This window comes from Pseudozyma flocculosa (assembly GCF_000417875.1).
Source record: "Pseudozyma flocculosa PF-1 unplaced genomic scaffold scaffold00029, whole genome shotgun sequence".
Taxonomy (NCBI): domain Eukaryota; kingdom Fungi; phylum Basidiomycota; class Ustilaginomycetes; order Ustilaginales; family Ustilaginaceae; genus Pseudozyma; species Pseudozyma flocculosa.
This window is the reverse complement of record NW_006920897.1, coordinates 53,189-68,224: the sequence shown is the minus strand read 5'-3', so window position 1 is coordinate 68,224 and position 15,036 is coordinate 53,189. Positions and strand designations below refer to the sequence as shown.

General features: G+C 65.3%; 3 protein-coding genes across 3 annotated transcripts; 1 reads left to right on the top strand and 2 right to left on the bottom strand.

Moving 5' to 3' along the window:
• Positions 1-85: 85 nt before the first annotated feature.
• Positions 86-3,724, bottom strand: PFL1_06711 (uncharacterized protein; the record flags this gene model as incomplete). The annotated part of the gene is made up of 1 exon (XM_007884257.1): positions 86-3,724. One exon carries the CDS (start codon positions 3,722-3,724, stop codon positions 86-88), a length of 3,639 nt encoding a protein of 1,212 aa, XP_007882448.1.
• Positions 3,725-5,425: 1,701 nt separating this feature from the next.
• PFL1_06710 (uncharacterized protein) lies at positions 5,426-10,090 on the top strand (the record flags this gene model as incomplete). The annotated part of the gene is made up of 2 exons (XM_007884256.1): positions 5,426-5,678; positions 5,790-10,090. The coding sequence occupies 2 exons, from the start codon at positions 5,426-5,428 to the stop codon at positions 10,088-10,090; spliced, it is 4,554 nt and encodes a 1,517-aa protein (XP_007882447.1).
• A 928-nt stretch (positions 10,091-11,018) lies between these two features.
• PFL1_06709 (uncharacterized protein) lies at positions 11,019-13,142 on the bottom strand (the record flags this gene model as incomplete). Its single annotated transcript, XM_007884255.1, has 2 exons — positions 11,019-12,234; positions 12,343-13,142. The coding sequence occupies 2 exons, from the start codon at positions 13,140-13,142 to the stop codon at positions 11,019-11,021; spliced, it is 2,016 nt and encodes a 671-aa protein (XP_007882446.1).
• Positions 13,143-15,036: the final 1,894 nt, after the last annotated feature.

Sequence of the window (15,036 nt, the reverse complement as noted above, 5' to 3'; positions counted from 1 at the left end):
CGACTACGAAACGGCCTCTCTGCGCCCCGCCTGCGCGTGCACCGGGATGGTACTGCCAGCTAGAGGGAGACCTGCGTCGGATTGATCAGCAGAGGATCATATCCGTCTCGACCTTTGTAGGCGATGCCGTGGGGGTAGGGACGGGGCTGCGTTCGTAGCTCTTGACGAGTCGGATGCCCCCACCACGGGCAGCGGCAGCGTCGGCGGCAGCGGCACCGTCCGTCGACGTGGGTGCGTTGGGTGGTACGAACATGTTTCTCAACCCATTCGACGCGCCCCTCGTCGTCGCTGCTCCTGTCGCAGCAGCAGAGGAGGACGACGAGGGAGGGTGCGGGGGATTGCGCATCATCCTCCTGAGGTTGCGCAGCGAAGAGCTACGAGGCGTCAAGGTAGGTGCGCCGGCGCCCGCGGCGAGTTTCGAGGGCGAGTTGCAAAGAAGCGTATACCGATTCGACGCCGTTATACCCCCTCCACCACCCGCACCACCCATCGTCGATGAGGCAGAGGGTTTGGTGGGCGACGGCGTGGTTCGGCCCAGTCCGATGCCGGCTTCCGTGGCGCGGTTGCGCGCCCGCAGTTCGGCAAGACGCGCGGTACGCATCTGCTCCGCTACACTCTTGCCCGTCGTCGTCGTCGTCGCCCCCCCTCCCCCTCCTCCTCCGACGATCGTGGTCGTCGTATTGACGTTGCCGGGATAGCCGGTCGAGGTCGATGCGCTGGCGATGCTGGTGCTGCCGCGTGCGCAAGAGGCGTTCGACAGGGTTCGTGTCGAGATTTTGCGCGGCGCCGTCGAGCCTGCCTGCATCGTAACCGCGCCCACCGCGGCACTACCACCACCTCCGAGACCGTTGACGCTACCGCTGCCGACGGAAGGCAACGTCCGCTGCCTCACCCCGGTCCGGCCTTCGTCATCCGCAGTTGCCGATGCCGCCAATTTGCGGGCGAGGTCCATCGACGACGAGCTGGCCAGCATCGTGGTGCGCACCGCCGCCTGCGCGATCGCCTCCCTCTTGCGCTGCAGCAGGCGGTCGGGCTGCACGCGCGCCCGCTTGACGGCCCCCGCCACCGGCTTGGCTGCCTTGAGCAGCGTCTTTTTCTGCGCGTCGCCCGATACGCTCGTCGTGCTGCCGCTGCCGACGATGCCCCTCGTCGCTGCTGTCGCTGCTGCTGCTGCCGCCGCCGCCGACGCCGTCGTCGTCGACGTCGACGTGTTGGTGCGCACGCTGCCAAACTCGCGCGCAGAAGACGACGTGGGGCGGTGCTGTCGGGCGGCGGGAAGGGTGGCCGAACTCGATCCAGTCCATCCCTGCGTGCGCAGGCGATCGGCCATGGCCGTAGCCGTCGACGGTCGAGTCACCGCCTGGCTGACACCTCGATCGGCTGCGTTGGGCGCCGAGGGTGCTGCCGTCGACGGCGCACGCAGCGTCGAGGGCTTCCTGGACAGGCTGGCCTTGAGGTCGAAGCCGGGCTTCTTCTTGGCAAGGGTGCCTCCCGACGTCTTGGTCGACGAGGCCGATGCTGCGCTGGCGGCAGAGACGGCCGACTTGGTGCTGCCGATGCTGCCAGCATCGACCCTCTTGGTGACCGCCGATCCATCCGTGTTGGCTGCTCCGCCTGCTGGCGCTGCAGAGGCGCCCCCGGAGCCGCCGTGGAGCATACCTCTGATGCCCATCTTGATCCTTTCGAGGCGCCCGCGGTCCTTGGCCGCTGCGCCTGCCGTCTTCGATGCAGTGCCCGTAGCGCCGCCCTTGCTCAGCCGGCGCTGGCGCGCCAGTTCGAGCCGCTTCTTGTGCAGCTCGCGCTGGGCCAGCGACGAGACCGACGTAGCCGTCGTGCTGCGCTGCATGGTCGGCGCTGCCGCCAGTCGGCCCGACGCCGAGGGGCGCAGTCCCGGCCGGTTTGGATCCTCCGAGACGCGGATGCGCTTCGAAGACGTCGCGGTGCTCATTGCAGCACCTCGTTGGGCGCCGGAGCTTGCGGCCAGGCTCGACGACGACGGACCGGAAACTATCCTGGCGGGGTGCTTGGCCGACCTTGGCGGAGGCGGGACGATCCGGCCATCAACGCCAGAGGCCGACGGCGTCACGCTGCCCGCCTCTGCCTGCCTGCTGCGCTTGGCCGCATAGTGGTTTGCGATCGAGTCCATCCTGCCAAACTGCCTCTCGTGGTCGTCGTCGAAGCGCGTCGACTTGCCCTTGGAGAGGCCCAGGTCGCCGAGGGACGTTGTCGAGCCGCCCCACTGCCCCACGCCGCCAAGCGTCGAGAGCGACGTCGTCGAGAGGCCCTTTGCTGCGAGCCTGGCGTTCAGGTCGGCCAGGATCGACTCCGTGGCTGCCGTAAACTGGTGGTTGGTGATCGAGGGCATCGATGGCAGCGCTGCCGAGGCAGTTGTGGGCGCGGTCCGTGGGCCGGCCGGGCTCGAGGCGAGCCTGGAGAGGTCCGGGTAGAGCTTCGAGGGCGATGCTGCGACCATCGAGAGCCCAGAGGGCGCAAGCGACGCACGCGAGCGCGAGGGTCGAGGCTTGATGATGCGCAGAGGCTGCGTCTGGCTCCCAGCTCCCACCCTCTGGTCGTCGGCACCGTTTCCATCTGCAGCGGCCGCTTCGGCATCGGCGCCGTCGCTTGCCAGCATCGAGCCATCAAAGGCGCCCGGCATGGAGCAGTCTGCTGGCTCGTCGGCGAGGTCCTGCGCGCTGCTGCTCGAGTCCTGGTCGTGCTTGGAGCCGACGTCGACATCCTCCCTGCGCCTCTTCTCGCCGGCAGCCTTTTTCGGCCCGCCGCCCTTGGAGAGCGAGCCCATGCGCTGCAGCCCGTTTTTGAGACCCTTGAGGCTGCCGCTCAAGGTCTTCCAGGGCGACGAGGTGGAAGAGGCTTTGCTCTGGACCGATGCCGAGGCGGGCCGGGAAGCCTCGCCGACAATGTCCATGGCGGCCATGGAGCCAAACTCGGCCATGAAGGGTTCCAGAGGCGGCTGCTGCGGCTGCTGTTGCGCCGCGGCCGAGACCTGTAGGGTAGGGGTCTGCCCTTGGACGTCCATGGAGCAGTCCTGGACGTCGGGCTCGGCTGGCTCCGGGCTGTGGATGTCCCTGAGCATGCGGTCGATGTCGAGAGAGAGGTCTGCGACCTGGGCCTGGGCCGACGAGGGCCTGTGACCGGCCTTTGAGCTGGAAGCGACGGGATCTGAAGCAAAGGGGCGAGGGCCCTTTGTCGATTGTCGGAGGGGCTGTGTTGGCTGGAAAGGGGCGGGAGGGTCGGAGTGCATGGCGATGCTGCTGTTGATATTGCGCTTCCTCGGTGAGCGACGCAGGCTCTGGGAGGGCTCGGAGTGCTGAGAAGACGAGGGGATGGCGATGATTTCTGCTGCAGCGTCCGGGGCTGGGGGCGGCGGACGGGGTGGTTGCGAGGGGGATGGTGAGCGACGATGGCGGAGCGGGTGGGCGGTGGGGCTTGTGGCGAGGTTGTCGGCGTCGTCGTCGTCCGAGTCTGGCGCTTCCTGGTAGCTGGGCCTGGAGCGCTTTACGTGGCGGAGGAGGGCGAGGTTGCCCCTGGTTGGGCTGTTTGGGCTGATGTTTGCTGCTGCAAAGTGCTGGAGCCTGTGTATGAGGTCAGCGCTCTTGCCGTTTGCCTTGATGTCGAGCCTCCTGCAGAGGCTGACGAGCTGCTTGCGCTTGAGGCAGTGGAGTGCGTCTGGATGGAGGAGGATGGAGTCGTCGTCGGCGGCCATGGCGTGCGACGGTCGAGGCGGGCGGGCCGCGTTGGTTGTTGGTGGCTGTCGAGGTGGTGGTGGCGGGTGGGGTGGCGGTGGTAAGGTAGGGTGGCGGTGGTAAGGTAGGGTGGCGGTGGTAAGGTAGGGTGTTGGCGATGTTGCTGGTGGTGGTGTTGCTGGTGGTGGTGGTGATCTTGGCTGGGTCTGGTGGTGGTGGTGTCGGGTTTGAGCAAGAGGTCGACGTGTGGCTGGCTGGCTGGCTGGCTGGGTTGTACGACGCGGTCAGAGGGGATGAGGCCGAGGGGGGTTACGTTGATGCACTTTCCAACTGCGTCTCGCCCCGAGGCTGTGTGGTTTGCAGGGTTCTCGGTGGGAAATCACGCCGCGCCGCCCTGCCTGGCTGCCTGCCTTTTTCGGTGACTTGTGCCTGCCTGGTGCGTGGACCCTCGACCTGCCCCGTCACGTCGCCAGACCAACACAACGCCCCCAGCCGAGACCAACACAAGGCGCGCACACGCCCGCCGTCTGCCTCGCTGGCCCAAGGTCGGACTGTCGGGCGACAGAGGGCCACCTGATTCATAGGCGCCCCGAGGCCTAGCCTGTCTGTGCGCCGGGGCGCAGCGCCCGGGCCTACCTACACCTTGGGCCATGTCCGCCATGCACCCTTTCTTGGCTCTTTTCTTCGTCGTCGCCCGGCCTCTCTCGTTTCGTACGACCACCATCTCAGCCCCGCTCGCCCCATCACTCTCGGACCTCGTTCATTTGGCCCGTCTCGTCGGCCTGTTGGTCCTCCGCATCCAACGTGCCTCGCCCAGCTCGCCCCTCTTTTGGCTCTGCCTCTGCATCTGCCTCTGTCTCTGCCTCTGCCTCTGCCTCCGCCTCTGCCTCCGCGCCTCACCGCACCCGCGCACCCGCGCACCCGCGCACCCGCGCACCCGCGCATCCGCAACATCCGTACCCGCATCCTCGTCGCCGGTCACCATGCTCGCTCCGCCCCACTAAGCCATCTCAAGGTGCGCCGCTCCACCCACGATGCGCCACGCTCTTCATCGTCCAGCACGGCCCTACATAGCCTGCCTCGTTTCGGTCCATTCGTCTCTCTCCCTGCCCCGATGCGCAGCCCGTCACGGACGACACCTCAAGTCGCCGCGCCGCACCGTTCCCTGCGCCTCAAGCTCGTGCCCCTCCGCCTGCGCATGCAAAGTCACGGAAAGCAAGCGTATGTAGCCTCTTCCCTCGCACCAACCTGTCAAAACTCTTTTTCGCCCGTACCGACACTCCCTCCATCTCAACAGCAAGCCGCGCCTCGATCATCAGCCGATCCGCTGTTCTATTTGGCTCATCTGCACATGCTCCTACACGCCGTCAACCACCCATCACATCTCCCTCCCTCATCCTTTCTATCCTCTTGGCCTCAATATCCACCTTTGAGCTTCTTGTCCCATCACAACCACGACCCGGCCGCTTCTATCCTTGCACACCCTACGCACCGGCAGCTCGACGTCGCCCTGCTTCCCATGCAACCCTCGACACCCCTCGACTGCTCGATCCGGATCATCCCTGCCCCCTGACTACGCTCGCCTCGATCCCATTCATAGACACGATACCCTGCACCGCCCTGCATTGCTCCCCTCCTGCTCGTCTCCTTCGGCCACCACCTCGACCGCATGCCCCGCCTCGACCCTCTCCCTGCCCTCAATACCGCCTCTCATCATCATCATGCAAAGGACGCCTCGATCCACCCTCGATCAGCTCAGGAAGTTCCACGCCATCTCCTCGGCGAGGGAAGCTGCCCTCCTCGCCCTTCTCTCCGGAGACGATCAGGCCACAAAGCACGAATTCTTCGCTCTCCTCAAAACCCTCCAGAGGGACCTCTTACCGCTCTCCGACGACGAGGAAAAGGCCGCTCCGCGCAGGCGCTTCGATGCCGGCCTCGCGACCCTCCTGTACCGATCCAGACTGGACGAGCAGCGTAGGTAGCAAGCCACAGTCGCCCGCCTTGCCCAGCGTCCCTGATCTTCAGCTGAACAACTCATGAGCCTCGCCGTGTCCTAAACTTGACTCTCAAACATCTCCCTGGCAGCCTCCCGCATCGACGCCTCGCGCGCACCTCCTTCCAAGACGCCTAGTCCGCCTTCCAGCTCGTCATCGAAGCTCACATCGACGACGGCTGTAATCACAAGCTGCACCGCCAGCTCTGCCTCCAACAAGCGCCGCTCGCCGTCGACGCCGTACGACGATTCGTCCCCCGGCTCCGAGCTCGAAGTCTCGCCAGGCAAGCGGATCCGCACCCTTGATCAACGCACCTTGCCGGCACGCTCTCCTTCGCCGACCGACAAGCGCGGAACCGCTGCTCGCCTCCTAGCCAGCCGCGGCTCGTTTGCCGCGCGCGGCAGGCCGCAACGCACTCGAGCCGGTGAGGCTTCCACTGCAGCGCGTCTTGATCGCGCGCAGGACACGCTGACCGGAGTCACTGCCAAGCTATCGCTTCGCTCCGACCAGTCCAAGGCGCCGGCGACCCGCGTTGATCCAGCCTCTCATAGGCCTGGTCCGGACTCGGAGATCTGCACGCCGGAGCCGCAGCGGCGGCCGCTGCCCGCGTTGGCCCCGGTGGCTGCGACAAAGATGCCCGCGCTCAACAAGGCCGGAGCGTCCGCAGGACCGACTTCCGATCCGACCTGCAGGATGCCCGCCGCAGTCAACGACGTCGTCCCTGCCTTACACCGACTTAAGATTATGCAAAGGCAGTCCGACGGCCGCAGCGGTGTGCCGTGGGGCACCCAATTCTTCCTGGCATCCCTCGTGTCCGATGGCTGGATCACATGGGACAACATCAACATTGTCGACGGCATCGGCGCGCTCCGATCCGAGTCGAGCCTTGCTTCGATGCGCCAGTTCTACGACCGTCAAGTGCAGGCCAAGCTGTGGGACGATGCTGAGCAGATATGGCTACCCGCGTGGCAGACCATTTCGCAGCAAGAGGCCGACACGCACGCCGAGCTCGATCGCGAGAATCAGGCTCTCCGTCGGTCCCCGGTTGCCGGCGTGGGAGCGAGCCCGGACCCGAGAGATGACTGGTTTGGCGGCAAAGTCCACTTTGAAGCGCAGGTGGCGCTGGCGGAGGGGGCCCAGCACAAGGGCTGGAAACCTTCCGCCGTTACGCAGGATGTCAAGTTCGAAGTTCGCCTCTTGCCCCCTCGGCTCGGTGCCAGCTGCCGCCTGACGAGGCGATTTGGGAGCGAGCGTTTCATTCGGCTCAAGGTGGCGCCGTCGCTGCTCAAGTCGCTGCAGCGGTACGACCCGAGCAAGGAGGCCGAGCGCGATTTCCGCGACTTTCTCCTGCGACCCTTCCACATCCTCGGCCGCATCTTCCGCCCCTGCCTGGTCAAGGAGAGCGCCATCTGGCTGCTGCAGGTCGACGAGATGTATCCGTCATTCTACCCCCTGGAGCTGCGCAGCGTCTTCTCGCTTTACGATCACCACGGCCCTTGGGAGGAAAACAGCGGCAGCACGCTGGGCAAGTATCTCCAGAGGATGCTCCTCGCCATCTCCATCTCGACGCCGGCTGTACTCGTCGACGAGATCGTCTACGAGGATGACGTCCTGGGCGACGTGTACGAAGGCCGCGGCTCTCGACGCGTCATGACTGACGGTGCGGCCTCGGCGTCGTACTCGGTGTTCAAGGCAATGGCCGATCGGCTCAACTATCCGACGCTACCGTCGGCAGTCCAGGCCCGCGTCGCCGGCGCCAAGGGCGTCTGGTTCCTTGTCCCCAATACGGATCAGCGCTACGATGCCAACGCACCCCGGGTCATCCACGTCCGAAGCAGCCAGAACAAGCTCAAGCTGCCCAACTTTGACGACTGCGACCCCTGCCATAAGGTGATCGATCTTCTCACCAACGCCAAGACGACCCTGCCCTCGACGCTGAGCCAGCAGATCCTCATGGTCATGAGTCACGGCGGGGTGCCGAACGAGACCTTTATGGCGCTGCAGCGCGACCACCTGTCCACCATCGTCGAACTCTTCGCCAACGTGGACGCCGGCGACGGCGAGGTCTTGATCAACCTTGCCAAGGAGGTCGACGACTGCGCCGGCGTCGCGATCGGCCGCGTAAAGCGCTCGATGGAGATGTCGGCCCAGCGCGCACACGGCCTCATCTCTCGCACGGACGACGATCGCAACGACGCTCGCCGCTCCGACGGGCAGGACAGCTTCTTTTCCCACGACGGCTACCATCTGTGGTCCAGCCGACCACTGCGCCGGGCAGAGTGCGCCTACGAACTGCTGATGGCCGGCTTCCGTCCGACCGAAAACCGCTACCTTGCCGACGAGATCTTCTCCATCGCCGATCTGGAGATGACCCGCGTCCTCAGGAACTTTGCCATCCCCCTGGAGCGCAGCGCCGAGGCAATGTGCATGCCGGACCCGACGGGCGTGCTGGAGGAGGGCGAGATGCAGTTCCGCTTCAGCATCGAAGGCGTCGTCGACCCGGACACCAAGTTGCGGATCCACCACGTGCCCGAGGGCGATGTCCTTGTGACTCGCCACCCCTGCCTCCTACCCACCGACATCCAAAAGGTCCGAGCCGTGGTCAGGCCGGAGCTGGCCGTCTTCCAGGACGTCGTCGTCTTTTCGACCAAGGGCAAACGGCCGCTGGCGGACCTGCTGAGCGGCGGAGACTACGACGGCGACCTCGTGCGCTGCTTCTGGGACCCGCGCCTCGTCGAGCCCTTTCGCAACGCACCGGAGCACTTTGCCGACCTCACCCCCAAGCTCAAGGCCAGGTTCGTCGACAACAACGTGGCGGTCGCCGACTTTCTCGATCGCCACCGGGACAAGCCGACCGGGGAGCGAGACGACGAGCTGACCCAGCTGCTGATCAAGTCGCTGTTCGCCCGTCAGCTCAAGGGCTTCTACGGCAACATGCACCTGGTCGCGAGCTACCGGTACGGCTGCGACAGCGCAGAGGCCGTCTCGCTCGCCCACACCTTCAACCAGTGCATGGACTCGTCCAAGACGGGCCTCGAGCTCAAGGAGGACGTCTACCGGGCCGACTCGAGACGCTTCAACCTCCAGCTGCCCCCTTGGGGCGTCAAGGACGATGGCCTCGAGGACCTCCGCAAGAGGAATGCGTTCATCTACGATGGCGACCGGCTGCCGACCGTCAAGAGAGCGGCGCGGCTGCCTCCGTGCATCCTCGACATCCTGCACGAGCAGGCACAGAAGCACTGCATCGAGCTCAAGGCACAGCTGCGTCTGCGGCTCAACATCCTGGAAGGTGCTCGCCTGGACGAGGATGTCGCGCTTTCGCGGCCGTGGAAAGAGGCCATGGAGAAGGGCCGCCTCGAGCAACACTTGGTCGACGCCATCTGCCGGCACGTCGACTTTGTGCTCGAGAGCGTTCGCCTGACCAACCGACAATTGGCGAGCGATTACGAGCGGGAGGGCAAGGCTGCCATCGCCGCCGGCGGGCGCGGCGGCAAGGCCGACGTGAGGCGCAAGCCCAAGCAGCGAAACGCGCGAGGCGCCAAGTCGATGCAGAGGACCAAGTCGGCGCCCTTTCCTCCTTCGTCGCAGCGGGACGAGATCGGCGCGAGTGCCGAGCACAGGGGCGGCAGTGGCAAGCTGACGAGGACCCGGTCGGATGCCGGAACTTTGTTCGATGAAGCGCTCGAGAGCAGCGACGACGGCTGGGAGGCTCTGCTGCGCGACCCGTCGGCGCTGGCCAAGATTGAGGAGGTCGAACACGGAGCCCACGCCCGCCTTAGCGCGACGGCCATCGCCGAGCTCGAGGACGATGGCGATGGCGACGACGAGTTTGTCGATGCGCGATGCTACCCTCCGCCGTCGTCTTCGTCGACCGAGGCGGGCGATACGCCCGAGACGTCGATCCTCTTTCCCTCGACCTCCGCCTCTACCTCCGTTTCGACGCCATCGACGGCGGCCGTATCGAGCGGGAGCGCAACAGGCACCCTCATCTCTTCTTCTGTCTCTTCGCAGCTCGCCCCGGTCCCCGGCCTCGCCGACGGGTCGTCATCGTCGACGGAGATCAGCTTTGCCTTCGTCCCTCCAATGGCGCCACGGGCATACGACACGATCGACGAGCTGGTACAGGTCTTCCACGCATGGCCGCTCGAGCTGCAGGGCTACCTGCGCGGGCTGGACCGCGAAGAGGTGGAGCGGCTGCAGCGGCTCCGCGCCTCGTACGCCTACTCGTGGTGCCTGTCGCGGTACAACTGGTCTCCGCACAAGATCCGCGACCTCTTTGAGCTCGCATGGAGGGACTTGCTCGTCCTCAAGGCCAAAGAGACGGGGAGGTCCGTCACCGTCAGAAAGGAGGCGTGGCTGCACTGTAGACTCAAGAAACCCCCGGGTCGTTAGGCGGCGGCGGCGGCGGCGCCGGACGTGGCCTCATCGCGTCGCGTCGTGCCGGCCGACGCTCGATTCCGCGTACCTCTTTTCGTTACGACCATCGTCTAGGCTCGTCTTGATCGCCTTTGTCGTCTTGATTCCTCGGTCGACGTGGGCGTTTCGGGCCCGAGCCACGACGCCGTGTCGCGCCTGCCTTTCAGCACTGGAAGGCCTCCTCCCTCGACCCAGCTATCTTCAGAGGCGGGGTGCCACAGCGGTACACGACCGCCCTGTACTCCGTCATCGAGCCCATTTCGCCCTGCCATGCGCATCCATACCATCGACGTTCCATCGTTCCCCCCTCACTCTGTCCTAGCAAGCTGCCACACCATCCCCGTTCTGACATCCCGGCGTGCCTCTGACAATGCATGGGCTACAGCCCTCTGCTACGCGTCGCTGCACCACGATGGGGGCCAAGTCGGAATCGAGGCGAGGCGGCGCAACGATGATTCCCCCCTCTTTCTGTTGCGAATCCGAATGGGGTGCAGCGCAATGCGCTGCAAGGATGCCTCTACGTGCCGTGCCACCCACCGGTCGTCGAAGCGTCGCTCTTCGTCGCGTCGAAACCAGTTTCGGCGAGCGCGAAAAGGCACACGACGGCCTCGTCGGCGTCCAGAGCGGGGACACTTCGTTTCAGGTGCGCAGCGCCGCGCAGCCCACGTTTCCGGACTTTGTCGGGCGCCGTCCGTGTCGCCATCGAATTGGAACCCGCTCTTCCTCCTCTATAGACACTCGATGCGGGGTTTTGGGGAGGGCCAAAGGGGCGTCTGTGACGAGTCTCGTCTCTATGGAAGTCAAAGTGTGGATCGCGCGCGCTGATGTTCTTGTCTGTCCCTTCCCTCCTGGCCCCTCCTGCCCTCTTTTCTCGCCCGCTCCGACGAACATGGCAATCGCCGCTTCAGTCCCGTTGTTTCTCCTGACGCTGCGACGGCAGGGTGGTGGCGGTGGCGTTGGCGGGTGGAACCGAGCGGCTGGCCTGCTTGGCTGCCGGACGGGCCGGAGGACGCCATCCGCACCTGCGCAGCTCGACGACGGCGCGGATCCACTCCTTGACTTCGTGGGCATACTCGTTGCGCTTGCAGAGCTCTTCGAGCCGGTCCATGGCCTGCTGGAGCAGCCGCGCACCGTCCCTGCCATCTCCGACCGCTCTAGACTGCGCTGCAGAAGGAGTAGTGGCGGGGCCATCGACGCCGGAGCGCCGAATATCGAGACCGCTTGAACGGGCTGCGTGCCGCTTCTCCGGGCTAAAGAGGCTCGCTTTCCGGCCTGGACTCGGAGTCGGCGGGCAGCGGATCCAGTGAGAGGCGGGCGCGCTGTCCTTACGGCCTGGAGAGACTGGGTGGCCAGAAGGGCCGCTGTTGAGGAGTCCCTCGACCGGCAGCGACGACTTCGAGGGCGTCTGGAGAAGGCGGAGGTGGATGCGATCAGCCGGACTGAGCTGGATCGGCGGGCCCGGCCGGCCGTCGCGTTTGGTCCTGCTGTCGCTCTCGAGCGACTGACCGCAGGTGATGAGCAAGGCGCAGGCGCACTCGAGCTCCCACACCGACGGCAGCTCCGGCCGGGCGGTGTCGTAGAGCAGCCGCTGCAGCCAGTCGCGGACGCTGCTCAGAGGCTGCAGGCCCAGCTTGTAGAGCTCGCCGAGGAAGCGCACCGTATCGATCGGCATAAACATGTGCCGCGGGCTGCCGCGTGCCGCCGTCTTGAACTCCATGTCCCTCCGCTCTTCGTTGGTCAGGCCATCCTGCCTGATGCGACGTAGCTTGTCGAGGTGATGCTCCTCCCGGGCCAGGCTTGGCTCGGGAGCCACGCTGAGCTTCCGACGAGGAGCTCCAGATCCGACGGTGAGTCGGCTGACGCGATCGCGGATCAGGTAGCCGCGCTCCAGTGCCTTTTCGAACTCGTTTTGCAAGCCTTCGAGCAAGACTGATGACGGCTTCGGCATGCCCGAGGCGCAGGTGCCCTTGCGGCCCATCGGGTGCTGCGATGATTGAACTCCGGTCCCGTGCGATCCTGGGCTAGCCTTGACGTCCGAGGCGATGGCCGCATCCAGCCGCCTATCAAGCGTGTCGCAGAGTCGCGCCATGGCGGCGGGACCGTGATGCGGCATCATGACGCTGGAGGAGGGGAAGGAGAGACGGCGTCGCCGCAAAAGGGTCAGCACTGCTGGCAATGTGGGCGGTCGTCTTACGACGCGGAAAGTCTCGCATCGCCGTCCTACTCACTCGGCGAGAAGGCAGCTGAACCCACTGACGAGGATGTCGCAGAGCTTCTCCACGGCTTGAAGGTGCAGGAAAGCCTCTGCCGAGGCCTTGCGGGCGCGCAGCTCTTCGTCGGGCAGCGCTCGCTGCATCGGCTCGGAGAGGAAGAGCTGCTCCCCTCGGAGACTTGGCGGCGACATGGCCGAGATGTCTACCACGCCCGCGCGGGGACGAAGGGAAGCGGGGCTTGCCACTTGGAGCTCGCGTCGAGAGGCAAGGGTGATGAGCATGACGAGGCGTTCAAACGTCTTGTCGAGGTGGCGAGGCTGTTTGAAGTTGAGAAAGTCGCTGAGACAATCGTCGATCTCCCTCGATAGCTCGAAGAACGCCCGGGCATCTTGTAGGTTGCGGATCCGGATCAGCAAGGCGAGGCCTTCATCCCACTCGCTGGCGGCGTCCTCGCTCATACTTCCGAAAGGAGCTTCCTCGCCTTGAGAAGCTTCGACGTCGGTGGAAGAAGGCTCATCGACCATAGACATCGCCTCTGAGGATCCGACCTGCGTCGTGCGCGGAAGAGCTGCCGAGGGGAAATGGCGAAGTAGCTGCGCCTCATCTGCGCGATCCTCGAGAAGCTTCGGCTGGAAGTCGAAGAAGGCCCGGCGGAGCAGTTGCGTGTCCGTGCTGGAAGCGATCGATTCGAGCGGAGCGTGGGTGATGCTGATGCTCGGGACGCAGACCTGGCGGATGTCGCGACGGACCATCTGGTATTCGTCGCGTCGCTCTGCGTCGCTGCCGAAAACGACAGACGAAGTGCTGCAGAACATGCGGTCTGTGGACGCGGCCGGGATGCTGATGCCTCTGCAGCTGCACGGAGGGGCCGGGACGGTGCCGAAGCTGATAGGTGGCCGACACGAACAGCTCCGGCTGTCGGCAGCGGGCCGCACTGGTGAAGGCAGGCAGGCGGTTCGCGAGGGGGAACCCGAGTTGCTGATCTTGCTCGCTGAGCCAGGGCGAAGGTCGATTTCTCCCTTCGTCAGAGGCGGCACCGAAAGACGGCTGGAGCTCTTCGATGCTGGCAAAGTCTGTCCTCGGGCGGAGCTTTCGACTGCAGAGGGGCAGAAGAGGGAGGGTAAGCGATGCTGCACCGTCGACTGACCGATGTATGGCGGCTGAGACGTCGACATACCTGAATAGAGCCGTGAAGCGATGTCTTGAGCGACGGGGCCGTCGTCGGAAGAGGATGAAGTTGCGAGCTCGAGAGTGGTGGAGATGTCGTCTGAGGTCATGAGCGGGCTGATTTGCAACGGCGGGCTCAAGGGTCGAATGTCGGCATTGAAGCTCGGGCTGTGCTGCCCTGCAGGGGAAGGTCGGGATGCCGGGTCGAGAGTGCCGGCTGTCGCGCCTCTCGTCTCGGTATCAGCCTGCTGCGAGGAGGCACCCGGGTCTAGGGCGTTCCGAAGCTGTCCAGCTCCGTCGCTGTGACGGACGTTGTCGTATCGCAGGGCTGAGGAAGTGTAGTCGCCTGTCAGTGTGCCTTTGGGTTGGGTTCCACCGTCCCGTGACTCGACTTTGGCGCCCAGCAGCTGAACTCGGACCTCGGCGGCCTTTGCATCGCCCAGCGGGTGCGGGGTCCTGTACTGGAGCGGATGGAGTTGGCTATCGTTGTCGATCCGGGGAAGAGGAGAGATTGGAGCTAGGTGACGGTCAGCCTCGGTCGGTCCGTCGTCCGATGAGCAGAGCACCAGGCTTGAGGGGGGGTCCGAGGGCTGTGGCTGCGTCTGCTGAGGATTCGACGGGCCATCAGCCCGGCTCGCCTTGCTGTTGCTCGCCTTGCTGAAGCGAAAGGACAGGGGGATCGCCTTGCGAGTGGTGGGGGCCGGTGCGATGATGCGTGATGGCTTGACGTCCACAATGTCCGAATGCACGGCGGCCTTGATCTGGAGCGGGTCTTGCAGCCCGACTAGCATACCTCCATGCGGCAGAGGAGCGATGGGAGGCGGAGCAGCAGACGTGAGAGGTCTTTGTGGCGCCACGAAGAGGTTGCGAAGCGAGGGTCGAGGCTTGGATCGAGCCGGAGTGACGGCGCCGACCTGGCCGCGCGCGGTAGTCTGCTTGGCGTCGCCATGCTCGTCGAGCCTAGCGCGGCGGCCTGGAGCCATGTGTGAGGCTCGGAGCGGGCTGGAGCTGATCTGATGGGCCGTCTTGGTGAGGAGGGGCAGCTTGCTTCGACCGGTGTGGGTCGATGGCGTGATGGTAGTGCGGCGGACCGGACTCGAGGAAGAGAAGTCCAGGGGTCCCCTGGCTACCTCCATCTTGCCCGTGCGGGGCGGTTCAGCCCGTGCCGTGTATGCGCAGAGGATGGGTGTCAGAAATCGCCGTGCGAGATCGATGGAGGCTGTGCAAGCGCTGATCTGGAGCGTGGTGGAGAAGGCGGGCAGGCGTGTGCAGGGTTGGGAGCAGGGAAGGACTGGAACGGCAAGACGGGGAGCGAGGTAGGGACAGTTGGGGTCAGGCTGGGAAAGGCGAGCACGATGAGGGAACTGGACAAGTGGAAGAAGAGAAGAGGGAAGGGGGAACAGGGAAAGGGTGGGTCCAAGAGCGACGATCTGGCCAAGATGCGGGTTGGTGGTCGAGCAGAGCAAAGGAGAAAGCCAGAGAGAGAGGCGATCAAGGTCGTGCGACGATGCGGCGGCGTGCTCGGCGTAGCGTAGACGCTCG